General features: G+C 38.9%; 2 protein-coding genes and 4 non-coding genes across 23 annotated transcripts in view; 1 reads left to right on the forward strand and 5 right to left on the reverse strand.

Moving 5' to 3' along the window:
- CEP295 (centrosomal protein 295) overlaps positions 1–16,617 on the forward strand; it is an 86,759-nt gene that overhangs the window by 49,830 nt on the left and 20,312 nt on the right. For 3 of the 11 annotated variants that reach the window (XM_043504139.1, XM_043504140.1, XM_043504144.1), the window contains 6 exons: positions 184–866; positions 1,493–1,666; positions 3,427–3,544; positions 4,368–4,571; positions 5,384–5,483; positions 7,602–7,701. In XM_043504139.1, the coding sequence (XP_043360074.1) occupies positions 184–866; positions 1,493–1,666; positions 3,427–3,544; positions 4,368–4,571; positions 5,384–5,483; positions 7,602–7,701 (1,379 nt within the window). Of the gene's footprint in view, positions 1–183; positions 892–1,492; positions 1,667–3,426; positions 3,545–4,367; positions 4,572–5,383; positions 5,484–7,601; positions 7,702–8,717; positions 9,119–16,617 lie in introns of those variants that run through there. The other 8 variants (XM_038376642.2, XM_043504138.1, XM_038376652.2 and 5 more) reach the window with 6 other exon arrangements.
- The window catches only part of TAF1D (TATA-box binding protein associated factor, RNA polymerase I subunit D), a 29,920-nt gene continuing 24,385 nt past the window's right edge, over positions 11,083–16,617 (reverse strand). For 5 of the 8 annotated variants that reach the window (XM_043504153.1, XM_038376703.2, XM_043504150.1 and 2 more), the window contains 4 exons: positions 16,069–16,137; positions 14,860–14,948; positions 13,639–13,731; positions 11,083–11,414 (listed from right to left, as the gene is read on the reverse strand). The gene's annotated coding sequence lies outside the window, so the exon portion shown is untranslated. Of the gene's footprint in view, positions 11,415–13,638; positions 13,732–14,859; positions 15,014–16,068; positions 16,138–16,617 lie in introns of all 8 variants that reach the window. The other 3 variants (XM_043504152.1, XM_038376717.2, XM_038376725.2) reach the window with 3 other exon arrangements.
- LOC119850230 lies at positions 13,458–13,587 on the reverse strand. Its single transcript, XR_005290768.1, has one exon. It is a non-coding gene; the product is annotated as a small nucleolar RNA SNORA25 (small nucleolar RNA).
- On the reverse strand, positions 14,180–14,300 carry LOC119850232. Its single transcript, XR_005290770.1, has one exon. It is a non-coding gene; the product is annotated as a small nucleolar RNA SNORA32 (small nucleolar RNA).
- LOC119850292 lies at positions 15,065–15,205 on the reverse strand. The gene has a single exon (XR_005290817.1). It is a non-coding gene; the product is annotated as a small nucleolar RNA SNORA8 (small nucleolar RNA).
- Positions 16,210–16,341, reverse strand: LOC119850234. The gene has a single exon (XR_005290772.1). It is a non-coding gene; the product is annotated as a small nucleolar RNA SNORA18 (small nucleolar RNA).

Consider the following 16,617-nt stretch of genomic DNA (forward strand, 5'->3'; position numbering starts at 1 on the left):
TAATATCTTAATAAATGTGAATATTATGTACTGGAATGAAATTTACTATATTTAAAACATTGTTGCCTATTTTACTATGCTTTTCTTAAATGCATAAATAGCTACTTTCTAGACCATGGCTTCCTTCTTTTTGTAAACTCTATTGTATGTAGTTAGACTTTTCTGACAGTCTGACTTTTCAAGCAGGTTCTGAAGAATCTTTTCACACTCTTCAGTTGGAATCTACCCTGAATGAGCACAGACAGAGAACTGAATCACCAATTGGTCTTCGCATTGTATTTGAACAAAATTCTAAAATTAAAAAATCAGAGAATGAGAACTACTTTTCACCTGTTGGAGACCAATATGAGGGGCTTGCGAGAAATATAGAGAATACTAATCTCCAGTCTTCAGTGGAAAACCTGCGGAGTCCAACTCTGAGTTCATTGGAAGAACAGGGTTCATTTTATCAGCTAATTACAACACAGATTACAGAAAATGAGACTCTCCTGACTGAACATTCAGTAAAAGAAGTTATGGAACTGAGAAAAGAGAATTTGTGCTTTGAAGAATTACCTGTTGTGACATTGAATAAGCACAAGGAGCTTACTGAAACTCCAGTTCTTAGAAATGAAGCAAATAGGATCATGGAAGGTGACCATTCACAGCGCAGTACAAATATATTAGAGGAAGAACAAAACATTCTGAAAGTACCGTTGTCACCTAGAATGCCTAGAGCAATAGACTCAGAAATCTACGTCAGCTCTTCGCAAGCAACTATACAACAAAATGGTGGTTTGCCAGAAATACCCCAAAACCAAAATTCTAATTCAGTGCTCACAATATGTTCAGGGTCACATTCCTTACAAAGCCGTGTGCCAGTCTGGGTGAGTGAAATAAAGGTTTCACAAGGTAATTGTTAGTGAGTTAAACGCCATTCAGATTTCAACCAATTGCTCCAAGCTATTTCAGACCTTTTGTTATTGGAAAATTTAGCAAAGTTCACTTTATAGTTTTAGTTTGAGACTTCTCAAAACTTGTGTAATTTAATCTGAAATTAAACTGATCCTGGTCATTTTAGGTCTAGATTTTAATTGAGAAAAGGCTAGCCATTATGGTAAAGGAAGATACGGTTAAAATGGTTAATTTAGAAAAACAACAAAGCTTTGTTATAAATGCTGTTCCCTTAAGGATCAAACAAAAGCTACTTTTGTTTGCCAAGAATTAGCTTTCAGGCTGTGACTAGAATTCTGGTTTAGAGGAGGGGTGGAAGGGAGGTTTTGTACAATGGCAAATAAAATATTTAGGTTGGACTGAGCTCCTTTGGAGGAGTTCTGAGTACATCAATAAATGTGGGAAGAGCACTTTGCCTGAGGTATTTCTTTCACTGCCTGGGGCACATTTTCTTTTTACCTGCATGTTGAATAATTCTTTCCTTAGTAACAGGCTAACAAATGTTGCTGTTACTAGAAATATTGATTTTTACCTTGATGTTGTCTTTTCTGTTTTCTAGGAGACAGAGTCAGGGCATGGTATTATGGAAGAACCTGAACTGACTCTAATAAGCTCAAATGACATCAGTGTTGCAGAATCAGACTCTGAACACATTAGCCAAGAGAAAAAAAGAAAAAATAAGTTTGATAGCCTGGCATATGCTGGTCAGTCTGAACTTAAAAGTTGTTCTGAGGTAAATCTTGATTATCCCTCATCATTTTTAACCTGGTACTGTGGATTTTTTGCTTTAGTAAGAATAAGAATTTGTAATTTTAAAACATGTAATACAATATTGTAGATCATTAGCATGTTTTGGGTTCTCCAGATTTGCAAATTTTTGTGCCATTTGGTGGTGATGCCATGTCTGGTAGGTTGGGTTGATGCAGAGAACTGAAATCCATCCTGCTTCCTTCACTTAGACCTTTGCCTTACCCTAGCAGCTTAGTTGAGATGGAGTACTCCAAAGTTCACACTGTCAGAGGAACAGAAATGTCCCCCGTTGTTGTTAAAGCAGAGCAATAACCCATTCCTGGAAGACTCAATGGGAAAGGCAAAAATCCTATTACCTTACTAGAGAAAGAGCATCCAGGTATTGGATAGAGGCACACTTCAGAGCCATCTACAGTTCTCAGAATAGACAGAAGAGGATGGGCTCATTGCATTACTGCACTAGTTTTTTTTATTATAGTATCCTTTTGTGTCTTTGCTCAAATTAAATAAACGAGGTCCCCAAACCACTATGGTACGGAATGACTATGTCAGTGGATGTGAGTATGCTATTTAAGTTCTGACTGCATGCTTTCTTATTCTAATGCAAGAAACTTGCCCTGGGGTATTTTGTAGTAGACCTTTAATGAGACTTTTGGAACTGAAATTCAGACAATGTTTAGGGGCCTCTCTCTGTCCACTCCTCTCTTTTCCTTCTCAGTGGATAAACTATAGCTTTTCCTCAGAGTTGCATGACTCAAGCTAGTGTAGCAACTGTTCCATCCTCAGGATATTTCAATAGCTCTGGAAAGGTCCATGAGGATGCTAAGGATAAAACTTTAAAATCAGGTTGTGAATGATTATTTCCTCATTTGAGGACTGCCAATTTTCCAGGCATTTCCTTGGTTGGGCTCTCTTTGACCTAGATCATTCTGTCCCTATTCAGATGCTCATATGTTGTCCACAAACTGTCCCTAACCAGTTCCAAATTTACAGATAATGCCAGTTAGGATTAAACCATTCTGACAGTGGATAATCACAGGGTAATTTATTCAGAGAGACCTTTTCTCAAGACTATGTAGATGACAATAATATAGTTGATGCCAGCCAGTGTTATGAAGGAACATGCTTACATAGCTGCAATCTTGGGAAGATGATCACACACATTCAAATGAATAATAATTCAATTGCAAGATCGCATAGAGACAGTGAAGAGCTCCAAGTGCATGAAGGTGGCTTTTAAGAAGTAATTAGACCCTGGAGGAAATTGAGAATAGACAGTTGGAGGCTGTTGTAAACATTGGGGCGTAACATTTATCTGAGAAAAGGAGAAGTACAGAACTGTGTGAGAGTGGATGTGGGAGCTAGAGATGGAACAGGAAGAAAAGCAAACAGATGCAAGTGGGGACAAAACTGGGTTCTGAGGAAAAATTAGAAGTTTGAACTTGATGGGGAAAATGGCTTTATGGGTAAGGATCTGATTTTTGTTGTTGTTGTTGGTTTTTTTTGTTTTTTGTTTTAAGAGAAATTTTTATAAAATGGCTTTTAGTGCCAGGAGTCTGGATTCCCTGCTGCTGTGTGCTAACTACATTTTTCTTGTATCTGTGCTAATGATGAAAGATCTTTCCGTTGGCTCCTTAATTATTTGTTCCTTGACTACAATGGAGATGCATTAATATTACTTCACTAAAATGTGTGGCCTGTTCTAAGTACATTATACCAATCGATTCTTCTGTTTTGCAATAGGGGAGAGAATTTTTACCTTTAGACCCAGAAGCAGATTACTCTGTTTTCACGCTTCCTGACTACTCTGCAATAGCTCAGAGGCCTAACGAAGATCGGTCTCCGTTACGTCAGTCTGCAGGTACTAGTGTAACTTCAGTATACTCATTAGAACCGAAACAGAGAATCTCTGAAATATTAAAACCTTGTTAAAATACAGCTCCACTTATGGGAGACTTGTAATTATTTAAGTATATGCTGCCATTCATTAGAGCATCATACTAGATGTGGTCCAGGTCCAACGTATGCCACTGTACCATGAAAACAGCTTTATTTGCCTGTTCCTATTGAAAAGTCTACTTCAGCATTGCCTGTCTTGAAGGCATACTTCAACAAGAAGCTTATTAACGCCTCTCATTACACATTCTGTCCCTTTTACTAATTAGAAAATAGTCTTCTGCTCCATCATAATGTACCACCAGCTTTGCTGAGCTATTGCATAATATGTAATGTTCTCCATCTTCCTAATTTCTTGTTGGTCCCCTGCCCCTTAGTATTAATTTGTAAGCTTCTCAGACCAAAGATCTGAGGATCTGCACGAAGGGGTGCCTAATACACTTCGGGGCATTCTTAAAATGACAAGCTAGATCTGCTCCGTGTTTTGAGAACGTCTGTAATTTGGACCCTATTGTTTACAGTGCGTTTTAAAGCATTAGGATTTAGTAACATGTATAGCAAATACAAAATGCTATATATGTGCACAGTAGCTTAAAATAACAGTAGGAACCATAAATCTGAATTGCTGTTTGTTTACTAAATTTCCTAATTCTCCTAACCTTGATACAATCTGTGAAAACATAAAGCTCAGTTTTAGGACAGCTATCTAAATTCATAGGATAATCCATCTGTAGTAACCTATTAGCGATAAAATCAAAAGTACTGAGATCTTCCTTCTTTCTTCACAGTCATGTTGCTAGAGTTCACTTCCACACCAGGTAGTTTACAAGAATCATTTTTAAGGAGAAAGAAAAACTTCATCCAGAAGTCCTCTAAAAGAGTGGAAGAAATAAAAAATAGAGAGAGAAGTTCTGAAAAGCATCAGGCCAAGCTGTTTCAAAGGGACAAGACTGAAAGATTTAACATGAGAAAGGAGGATTCTCCTACTTCTGGTAAATTTCATTTGGAAATAGGGTAAAGCATTAGGGATTCTTCTAGTAATTATTCTATAAAGCAGAATAGAGTCTGCTGTTTTTGGATCTTTGCTCTTGCAGATCAGAATATTCTGTAACAGGGATTCTCAAACTTTTCCACTGCTTGGATCCCATCTTAAGTAAGAGCATTTCAGAGATACCTCACGCTCTTTCATAATCCTAGGATCACCTCTTCACCTGCTTAGTTATATAAAATCCCTGGAAAAACAGTGATTGCTTACATAAAAAAGCAGTATTGAGAATGTAACATATTTTTAGCTTCTTTTAATGGGAATTAGAAGCTGGAAATAAGGAGCATAGTTAGCACCATTATGACAGGCTAACTCTGTGGCCTGCTATAGACAATAGTCTAAAAACTGAGAGAGCCTCAAAACTTGGCAGTGATTCTCTGTATGAGATAAGATCGTTACTTTTGTCCTTGGCTGAGATTTGGAGACTTACTCTCAAAAGAAAAAATTCTGCCTTATGGAGTCCATTCTACCAGCCTGTTTCCTATTTTGGAGAAAACACATTTGAAAAGAAACATGATTTAGTCTCTTGTTTTTGTTAGTTTCGGACCTTACTGCCTTTTGAGGCCAGTGTTCACCTGCTGTCTGTCAATCACTACACACCCAATTTTGTAAAAGGTGTAAACTTATCCTGGTAAAGATTATATAGTGGTTACTTCTCCAGTTCGCTTTGTTGTCACTGATCTGTATGAGCCCACTTTTGGGTTGGCCTCATAGTTGCATTTTTAAATTTTTTTAAAAAATATTTTGTTTAAAATAAAGGTGCAGTTATCAGTCAGTTGAAGAAAGTGGGGGAAGTGAAAGTGTGCTCTCCAGAGGACAAAAGGTCTGCAGATGTTCAAATGCAGCAGCGCACTTTAAGGTATTGTGTGAATATAGTTGGGAGAAATTAGACTAAACTACTTTTGTTTCTGAAATAATACCTGTTGCACTAATATAGAGCCTTAATTTTAGCAATGGTTTCTGATTTCCCATTTATTTCACCCTCTTAGACTTAAATTAGATGAGTGCTTGTGGAGACTAATATTTTGTGCTTTTTGTTGGGAGTGCAAGGCAGGAAACTGGGGTAGGGAAGGAATTTTTCTCCAGGTCAGATTGGCAGAGACCCTGGCTTTTTGTTTTTTTTTCTTTACTCTGCTGTGTGGGGCACGGGTCACCTGCTGGTTTGAACTAGAGCCGGGGTGGCAAACTACGGCCGCAGGCCAGATCCAGCCCGTGGGATTGCCACCCCCATCATGCTGCGGGCCCCATGCTGCTGCTGGAAGTGGATGGCACCATATCCCTGCAGCCCCTGCCGGGGGAGGGCCCTCTCTTGCAGGCACAGGCATGCACATGCATACACACCTGCAGCTCCCATTAGCCGGGAATGGGAACTGTGGCCAATGGGAGCTTCAGGGGAGGTACCCACAGGTGAGGGCAGCATGTGCAGCCCGCTGTCATTATCATGGTCGTTTGTGTCCGCCCCTGCCCTGGCCCCGGTGCGCACCACTGCCACTTCAGGTAAGTGGCGCTGGGCTGGAGCCCACACTGCAAACCTCTCCTGTACCCCAACTCCCTGCCCTGAGCCCCCTCATACACCCCACACCTCCTCCTCCACCCCAGCCTCTTGCCCTGAGCCCTTCCTGCACATCTCTCTCTCTCCTGCACACCAACCCTCTGCCCCAGCCCTACATTCATGGCCCTGGATGCAATTTCCCCACCCAGATTTGGCCCTGAGGCCAAAAAGTTTGCCCACCCCTGAACTAGACTAAATGGTGGCTTCTCCATAACTTGAAGTGTTTACATCAAGATTTGAGGACTTCAGTAACTCAGCCAGGGGATATGGGCCTATTATAGGAGTGGGTGGGTGAGGTTCTGTATCCTGCAATGGCAAGTAGGTCTGACTATATGATCATGCCCGGTCTCTTCTGGTCTTAAAATCTGAGTCTGAGTCCACTCAGTTCAGGCTTAATCATTTTCACCTTTATTTATAAAACTTCAGATATACATGATAGATAAGATGAAATAGAGGCCCAAGTTACCAAATTCTGGGCTACCAGGAAATTCTCTTGTCTTTTCTGATGACCATTGCCAGCTCTGATCCCTGGTCTGGTCAATCAGACTTATTCCTCCAGTTTCTGCTCCAGGATTTCTCCAGTTTGGTTCTACTAAACTTCACTTGCATATGTAATGTGGACAAGTGTAAGAATCCATTAATTAAATTTTTCTCCAATCAGCATTAAGCATTGTCTTATGTAACCCATACAGTACACATGTGCAAGCTTCAATTTACACAACCTTTGCTGCTTATACAGTTTTCATGTTGTCATCTTATCCTTATTTTTCCCCACTAAAAGGCACTTTTAGGATTACAGGATTGTATATTTATTAAACGAATTAACTTTTCCTTTTACCAAAAATCTAATGCAACACATTCCATGAACAAAACATCACTTTTTCCCAGCCAGCCGTAGCATTATTTAAGCAGATCTACATAAGAGGGGAAAAAATTGGCAAAACAACACTTATGCCAGGCAAAGTTAGGCTGAGACCTTGGCCTAAGTGTTGCTGCATCTAAACTCATTTATTATCCATAATTATAAATGATGCTGTATAAAGAATGTTTTCACTCTTTTGTGAACTTTTGACCTACAGCGTTCCCATTCTGTGACCCTGAGTTTTAGCTAAAATAATTATTCATGCCAATGTGCTTACAATTTAAATCTAACTTCAGGATTTTAGATCAGTAAAACATTGGGAAAATTGCCAGTCACATTCTGTCAAATGTCAAGATGATGATATATAGTAATATAAATATAACCTCAAAACTCTGAGAAATTTATTGGATATAAATACTAATAAGAATTGTTGGCATACTAGAGAAGTAAACCAAATTTGCATTTTTAATCGTTTCCAGTTTAACCCTGTATATGTAATACAAACACTTTAATTTTAAGTTGAGCCCCCATTAATAAGTATACACATTTTTACTGTTTTGCAGACTTTATAATCAACTAGCCGAAGTGAAAATCAGAAAGGAAGAGAAATCAAGACAAGAAACCTATGCTAAAAACAGGGAAAAGGCTAAAGAGTTTCAAAAGGTAACTACATTTGGTACAGTATCTTAAACCTCTTGTCCTAGTGTTTCTCTATTTTAATGCCTGTTCTGAGCAGTTCTAATTCCACTGAGCTGTTGGTGGAGTCCCTTTTTAATGAGACTGCTACCTACGTAGTAATATTATAAACTGGAGTTCATCCAAAGCAAATGGGATGAGCCATTCTTGCAGTAATGATGAAATTCTACCACTCTATCTCATGGTGATGAATTACAACCATGTGGCATGTGTTTATAGGCTTTCAGCTACTAATTTTTAAATTGACATACTAAAATTTTGCATTTTTCAATGAAGACCAGGTTGAAAAATAGCAATAGAGAGCTATGGTCTCTAAGGTGTATAGTTAAATTATGAACACTGGCCAAAACAACCCCTTCCATGTCTCATCAGAAACAAAACTATCTAAACTCTTCCCTACAAATTAAATCTGATTTAGCATCATTTGATCCTGGTTTTTTTCCCTCATGTAACTTTGTTGGAAAGAGTGCATAGGTGAAAACATCCAAAATTAGGAGTCAATGTTTGAAATCTTGGTGCCTCTACAGTCCAAGTGTTATACTAATTGTTTCTGAAATGGAACTGCTCACTTGATTTAAACCGTAGTATTAGGATTTAAACTTCTGGCTACTGTTGGCACACTATTCCATTCATTGCAACAAATTTAGGGTTAGCCTGAGAAAATCCCTCCAGAGGGATGCAGTTAGAACATCCACTGCATGATTTTCAGGAATGGGAAGAAATGTAATCATTACTGTTTGTTCTGTTGTTTACATCATAAGGTTGCCTTGTACCAAATATACACTGATGTATTTAAACACTGAATACCTCATTGTCTGCATAATCCAATCTGTTGTTGTGGCAAGTATTCAATAGTACATTGAATATTAGCTAATGCCCTTCCTATTGAGCATTTAGCTATTCATAACACTGCCAGCCTGTTGTTTAGGAACTTAAATCTAAATCAATCTGCTAGATATTTAAACATCTATTTTTACTTACAGAAAACCTTAGAAAAACTACGAGCCAAAAAGACACATTGAACACTAGATCCTTTAAGAGACTTCCGGGAATAAAAGAAGTGCTTGACTCCTTTCTCAGTTCAATCCAAGAAATGTATAAGGCCAAAGTCACATTAAGCAATATCATTATGTGGCTGTGAAATGTCAAATTCATAATTTAAATAATGTAGCAACATCAGTAGTTTGTTCCCAAGATTTGAGTGATAATCACTACCAAAGCTTGCCTAATTACAGATTTCATCTTCCAGTTTATACTCCATTTCTGCTTGTATTATGACTCAGATTAACCAGCTCTAGATTATACAAAGGCTTTTTAATTGAGGATGGTCTGCATTTAAAAGTGAAGTCAGCTGAATCTTTTTAAATAAAGTTTTGTAATGAAACCTGGGGCTTATGTGCATGTGTCAATTTATTGGAAAATCAAAGGTAAAAGTGTCAAATTTGCCTACTTCCTATTAATTTAAAATGATACAAACACCCTTTCAATGACACTTGAGGGGAGATTTATTTCAAAGGTGAAAATAGTGGTTAGGCATATTACTATTCCCATTGAAATTAAACCCCTGCCATTTATCTTTGAAAATTTTGCTCAGTGCATTTTACTGAAACTCTGCAGTCCCAGATACATAATGGTAAACTATCCTGGAAAGGCTGTAGAGTCTCATACTTAACATGAGGTCACCTTACCTCTGTATACTCCATTGATGAGACTGATACTGGAATATTGTATCTAGTTCTAGTGTCAACATTTACAAATGTTAAATAGAGAAGCTGAAGAACATGCCTCAGGCTGTGTCTACATTACACTAAGTCCTGCATTAGTAGAACTTGAAGTAGCAGCTGCTAGGTTTGTTAACCTAGAGCAGGGGTGGGCAAACTTTTTGGCCCTTGGGCCACATCTGGGTATGGAGGGCCATGATTGCTCACAAAATTGGGTGTTCCAGGCTTGGACTGAAGGGCAGGGATTTACCTCAAGCAGCTCTCAGAAACAGCAGCATGTCCCCTCTCCAGCTCTGCACACAGCACTGTCCATTGACAGTAGTTCTCAGCCAATGGGAGCTGGAGGGGGGCAAGACCCTGACCCCACTCCCTAGGTGGAGTGCCAGAGCTAAGCAAACCCTGGTTGCTGCTTCTCAGCAGGAGCTCAAGGGGTGGATTAAAACATCTGGAAGGCTGGATGTGGCCTGTAGTTTACCCACCCCAGGGTTAAATATGTAGATGCTCAGGTTAAGAATAGTTGAACCTTAGATCCCCATCTGGGGCTGCAGTGTAGACACTGCTTAGGTGGATGTAAATCTAACCCACCCTCCCAAAATTTGGCTGCCCTAGTCCTTCATGCTGCAGTATGGGAAATAAAAGTCAATGCATGGGATTCCTTTGGTGGACTCTCCCAGCATGAACCAATGAGGCTGCATCTTCACTGCAAAGAAACAGGGCTTGAACTTTCAGTCCAGGATTGATTTAGGCTCAGAACCTCTATGCATATAGGGTTTTGGGACTGAGCCCTGGGTTTGTGTAGATGGGGGGGGGGGGGGAGAAGAGGTGCATTGGGCCCAGACCTGCTGTGAGTAGGGGAGGGGGCTGGCAGGGAGGTCTTACCCACACTCCAAGCCTCTGCCCTGAGCCCCCCTTCCCACCCTTCAGCCCCACCCCCTGCAACATGAATTTTATGTGCCACTCTGGAGGTGATGTCACATCACCTCCATAGTGGTGCACATCTAATTTTTCCCAACATGTAGAATTTTAAGCAATGCTGCCCATGACACATACTATGTAAATACCCTTGACTAAAACGTAGGTGCTTGGGTTGTGCTCTAACTGCTGCAGTCATGGAGGTCCTGGGAAGTCACTGATTCAGTGACCTTTGTAAGACACAGCCTGGGTTATAGCTACTGAATTCCTTACAAGGCAGTTGTGTTGGGTTCAGCTCCTGATGTGGTCAAGTTACCTATGCTCTCAAATCAAAGACACCACCCAGGACCCAGTTTAAATGATAATGAAAGATTCTAGCTATGTGCAGAATTGGGGTGCTACAACCATTCCTTAAGCTAGGGTTCTCAGACTTTTGCACTGGTGACCCCTTCCACATAAAGCCTGAGTGCAACTCCCCTTATATAGTGTTTTTATTATAAATGCTGGAGGCAAAGCAGGGTTTGGGGTGAAGGCTGACAGCTCATGACCACCCCCATAATGACCTCAACCTCCTGAGGGAGCTGAACCCCTGCCTTAAGCAAACTTTCCCTGTAGCTAACCAAGTGTCAGCAGCAGCTGCATTGCTGAAAATTAAGCACAGGTGTGTTCAGCTAAGTTATAGGTAACAACTGAATAGTATGAGGAAAAACTAGACTTTGTACATAGTACGGAATTTATTGAATGACTGTCACTTATTTGCAAGTAAGTTCTCAAATAACTTTAGAATGTATCATTTTCCAGGGCTCACAATATACAATTGAATCAATCATGAAGCCAATGTAGCAGTTCACCCTGAAGTTTCCTGTCGATTAGAAGCTGACTCATTCCAGGAAATCCTCCAAAGCATGTTTTTAAAAATACATGCAGCAGTTACCAAGTTTAGGTTAAAGGATTCAATAATCAAGTCTACTACAGAAGCATCCAGTGGAGCAGTGCAAACTTGAGACATTTTTTATTGTCCACAGCTTAGGGAGGTGTCTCACCATCCTAAAAAAAAAAGCATAGATTTAAGTAACATTGCTGAGCTTCTGTGATTAAGTCAGTGTATACTATTAGTCATGTCTGCTATTAATGGATATTTAACCATGTAAGGAAGCTATCAATATTATGGTAACAGGGCCATACCACTTCCTAAAATAAAGCATTACACTGTCTAAATTAGTCTGGGAGCATGCATAATTCCATGGGCTAGTTAATGATAAAGAGGTAAGGGAGGTATCCTTTTGATTCCTACCTCTACAGAATTATAATTTAAATGCTGTCACCCTCTGCAGTGGAGCCTCACTGCCCTTCCAGCTCCCCTGGTTGATGGAAATATTCATACATCAGAAATTGGTCAAGTTGGGTATCATTCGAAAGCCTTTTCTCCCACTAACAATGGTGTCAAACATGAAAAACGAAGAGGAACATTTCCTTGAATACATAAAATCCAATTTTTTAAAATTATACTTTATCACAGGCATGTGAAACATGCAGCCCTTACAAAGTTAAATCATGGCCCCTGACTGACAGTACTGCCTTATCAGTTAAGGCTCAGATCAGAATCCTGATATTTTTTTTTAAATGTTACAGTATTGCACTGGCAAACAGTCCAATGGTACTGAGTACCAGCTTTGTTTATGCCAACAGTGTTGTAATGAGGCACTGGTTAAGACAAGCTTTCAGCCAGAACTGTTAAACACAAGGACTTTTTAACAATTACTTTGGAATTGTAACTTATGCAATGTACATAACAAGGTCCTCCCTAGTGGTATTCTTCAAAATTCAGCTACTAGTTGGTACTGCGTCCCCACTGATGCCTAAAAATGATCAAGACTGAAATCAAAGTGCAATGCAAATGCCTGTTACCTTCTGGTGACACTGATTTAATTTACAGACTACAATATATTTGAAAATGTAGAAAAACATCCAAAATATTTAATAAATTTCAATTGGTATTCTATTGTTTAATAGTGGGATTAAAACTGCAATTGATCACAATTTGAGTTAATCATGTGAGTTAACTGCAATTAATCAACAGCGCTAATAAGTTGTTGGGGTCCATTCAAAAGCATCTGGCAGTCTGGAAGTGGTGTATGGTCTGCTTATTGACTAGCCCTCATTTAGAAGTTGACCAACTCACAGGTCAAATTCTAAATGAAATGTATGAAGAATAAGGAATATTATGAGCCTGAGTGATTGCTATTTAACAAAGATAATTCTGATATCTCATCTTTACATAGCTAACCTTTCAAAATCTCACCCCCTTTTCTCCCTTCTTGAGAAAAAGGATGGCTCAATCTGCATTCTGGATACAGCTCCCTCAACAAAAACAAGAAGTCAAACTACAGCTCATATGTTGGAGGTAGGGTTAAGTCAAGTTATAAGATGGTATGCTCTATCCATTCCCCAGCCTAAGAATGCTACCTCCATAGTGCTACACATTTGAGGTTCCCACAATCAGTGACTAATGGATTAAAAATGAACAACCCCTGGTTTGGTTCAAGCTTCACCCTCATCTGCAAGTCTGCTTTTGCTTTGTTAAATGTATAGGTTTGTTACCTAGAGCTGGCTTTTGGTTGCTAGATCAGCCATTTATGAAAGGATTGTTGTTGGAAGTGAAGTGCGTGAAGATAAGGTAATACAAGTAAAACTTCCAAGGTTTTTTGGGTCCAGAGTTGGTCCTCAACTAGCAAGAGGAAATCTCCCACCATAGACAAAAGGGCTTAGAAAAAAACATTTACAATTGTTATTTCTGTTTTAAATGTGAATACTTTTGAATGTGGGGCCAGACCACCAACTGACTGAAGTGACACGTACACTAGAAGTATGGGACTCAGCATCAAGCTGCTTTCCATCATACTATAAATATTAATTTAAACCATTTCTTCCAGTTCTGAGGTCAGAAGCTTGAAGAACTTAAAATGTAACCTAAATTCTGAAGCCACCGTAAGTTTTCCCGTTAATTGGCACAGTTGCACTGGATCTGTCATTTGAAGTGTTCTTAGTGGCACACCTCTTGCACCTGATCAACACCCTAGCTGCACTACATCTATCTCCTCAGAAATAGGCCACATAGCACACTAAGTGCTCATGGTATCTCACAGAGGATTTCAATATTAGGTCATCGCGTTAAGAGCTGCTGGTTTCACAGCCATGCAAACCCTCTTTGAAATGACCTTAAGTATAGTGGCTGCTGTTGCTTATCAGAATTGCTTGCACACATCCTTACCTTTGCAATACAGCTAGAAAGTCTTTTCCATATCCATGTCAGTGCCTGGTCTTCATTTGGGATTTGCAGTCAATGATTTGTCAGCAATAGACACTAAAGGGTTCAAGTGAGAGTCACCAGATTTGTTAGTATTAAGCCATAAATTACAGCAAGGTGAGAGATGCCTGAAGATAAGCCAGGAAAAGCACTCTATTCAGAGGTAGTTTAGCTAATGTCAGTTTTCTTTAGTTATATTTAAATGTAGGAGTCCTGTGATAAACTGCTCTTCAGTGAACCATCTGAGGAGCTTCAAACAAAATCAAAACAGATCTTTATTAGAAATAGTCCATAAAGTCAGGGATTTTTGCCTGTAATCCTGATAAAGAATGTACTGTCAAAGTGATAATTCTTCCATATTTAATATTTTAAAAATATTTTTTAGACAGCTTTAGGTGAAATCTGGCTATTCTGAACAAAACAAACCTATGTAAAAAGGTTCTCAGTGAGGATTTATGCAAAAACAGACTGACATGAAAGAATGCTCTCTTTGATCCCTTACATTACTTGTTTCCAACAGATTTAATGCTACTAAAATAGCAATGCCAAAATCTGATGGAGTTACTTTATGGTCATGTCCACAGCACACCAGAAATGGTATTTCCTAGTATCCTTGGTAATGACCACTGATTGGAGTTTTGAGTAATACTTGAGCATTAAAACCTTTAATGGAAAAGGCCAGAGTTGTTATGATGACAACGATGCAAAAGGCAACTTAAAGCTCTAAAAATTAAACTGAGCATTGGAACAGTTGTCCTTGACAGATCAAAGCATTACAAGTGCTTACACCTATTAGTAGACATCAGTTCTTCCTTCACACAGCCTGGAACTTCAGGTTACTTTTTATCTTCAAAATTGTTTGAGGCACTAAATCACAATACCCACGCAAGGTACATATGCAATGCCAGGTACGTATGTAAGAATTCTCCTAATCTCAGATATGGGTAACAATTCAAAATTGATTTTGCCCAAGTCAAAAATGTTATCACAATTAGAGATGAGGATTGCCTTAGTCTTTGAAGTTTAGACCACACTTCAGCAGTGTTTCTACTTTATTCTAACACTGACTGCTGCAGTTTCAGCATATTAGATGTTATCAAAATCTTAATTGCATTTTGAGTTATTTGCAATTGTATACCTTCCAAATTGAATGTATTAATGTTTCAGCTGTTGTAAGTATATTACCTGTCAAACAAGTTGGTGTCATGATACTGTGTTTCAAACAATTCTTTCATCATATTGAAATCTGGTCTGTCTAGTGTAGTGAAGTTCCTCTAAAAAGAATAAAGTAGTGAGTGCACCACTGATTGTCAGTCTTCTACAGCTGGTCAATGGCTTACTATATGGATAAGTTAAAATCAGATATATTCAATCCATACAGATGACTCAAGTTTGTGTCAACAGAAATACCAGGTTTAACAAGCACACAGCAGCATGAAAACCAACGATGCCAAATGCTGAATTACTGTAGCACTGGCTTTTGAGCATCCCATCAGAAGAATGCTGTTGGATGCAGATACCTTGCAGTGCACAGTTAAAATAGTTTGTAACAGCTTCCACCATCCCAAAGTATCAGCCCATTTTAAAATTACATTTCTGTAAGCATTGAATTAGAAGTTAAATGATCTAACAGTAGTAAACTGAGCAAAATTCCATTTTGCAAGCTGTGAAGTAACCAGAAGCATAAGAGGAGTCCTCATTAAATGAAGCTAGTAAGACTCAGTTTCCAGGATAAGAGGTATTTGTACTCCAACTGATGCATTTTTTAAAACAGAACAGCTAGCTAGTTTTAGTCAAGAACTGCTATCTGCAGTAATTCTGCAGCAAGATCCCTGGATTCTGCAACACTCCAGCACAGTGAATTGGCATTTCTGCAGCAATTTCTCTGAATGAAAATACATCTGTTACTTGACACTGATTTTATGCAGCCTTACAGCACTTTAGAAGATGGGAGTTTGGCAGCTGGAGAAGGGACAGTTGACTTTTGGCACATGGCCATGGAGAGTTCAGTTTGGGATACATAAATTCTGCTAAAGTTTAGTAAATCCATTAATGTTGTTTTACTTTCATTTGGATTTTAGCATTAGCAGCCCAGCAAAATGAGAGATTCACACCTCAAAGCTATTCTTTCAAATTGTCTACTGACTTAAGATATCTGTTTGTACACTGTTTGGTCTTGACAACCATGAAGATTAGAAACAATCTGTTAAAAAGAAAAAACTTAGTTTCTCCAGCAAAGGCTGGGTGAAGGATTGATTTCACAATTTCTGAAGCTGCAGAAACAGAACACTTGAGATCCTAGTTTTAGTTTAAACTGCAGGGTGACAATGTGATTCAACAAGTTAATTACAATGAGAAGTCAAAGCACAGCACAAGTCACTCACTAAATCTTACCCAGCAATTTGCCCATTTCCTTTTGTGACAAGATTTTCAATCCATGTTGAGTGTTAACTAAGCTAGTGCCTACAGGACAGAAAATATATTTCTCAGTGTCCATGCATAGAGAGTTAAATAGTTACACACACCCCACAATTAAAATGTCTTGCAGTTTTATCCCACAGAGCTAACAAATAGTTCAATGGGTAAAGCGAAACCACAAGTTTGCTCTATGAGGTATTTCCAACGACATGAACCTACAGGAGAGGCTCCATCGGGATAGACCTCAACAGTTATGTGGTACTGTAGTAAGAAATACAGGGCTGCAGATCCTACAGCTTCTGTAATTACCAATATAGGACAAGCTTTGCCAGCATCAACTAGCCTACAGATTAACTTCAACAGGAACACCTACTGCAGAAGTAAAAGCCTGCTTTTTCCATCATTTATAATGATTTCTGATCTTGTCCTGCCATTTGATATAAAGTCTTCATCAAACAAAGACTATGAGAATCAACAGCATCAATCTGGTGTTCTTGATCTTTCCTCACAATCCATTTCACAGCC

This window comes from Dermochelys coriacea, chromosome 1 (genome assembly GCF_009764565.3).
Source record: "Dermochelys coriacea isolate rDerCor1 chromosome 1, rDerCor1.pri.v4, whole genome shotgun sequence".
In the NCBI taxonomy this organism is placed as follows: Eukaryota; Metazoa; Chordata; order Testudines; family Dermochelyidae; genus Dermochelys; species Dermochelys coriacea.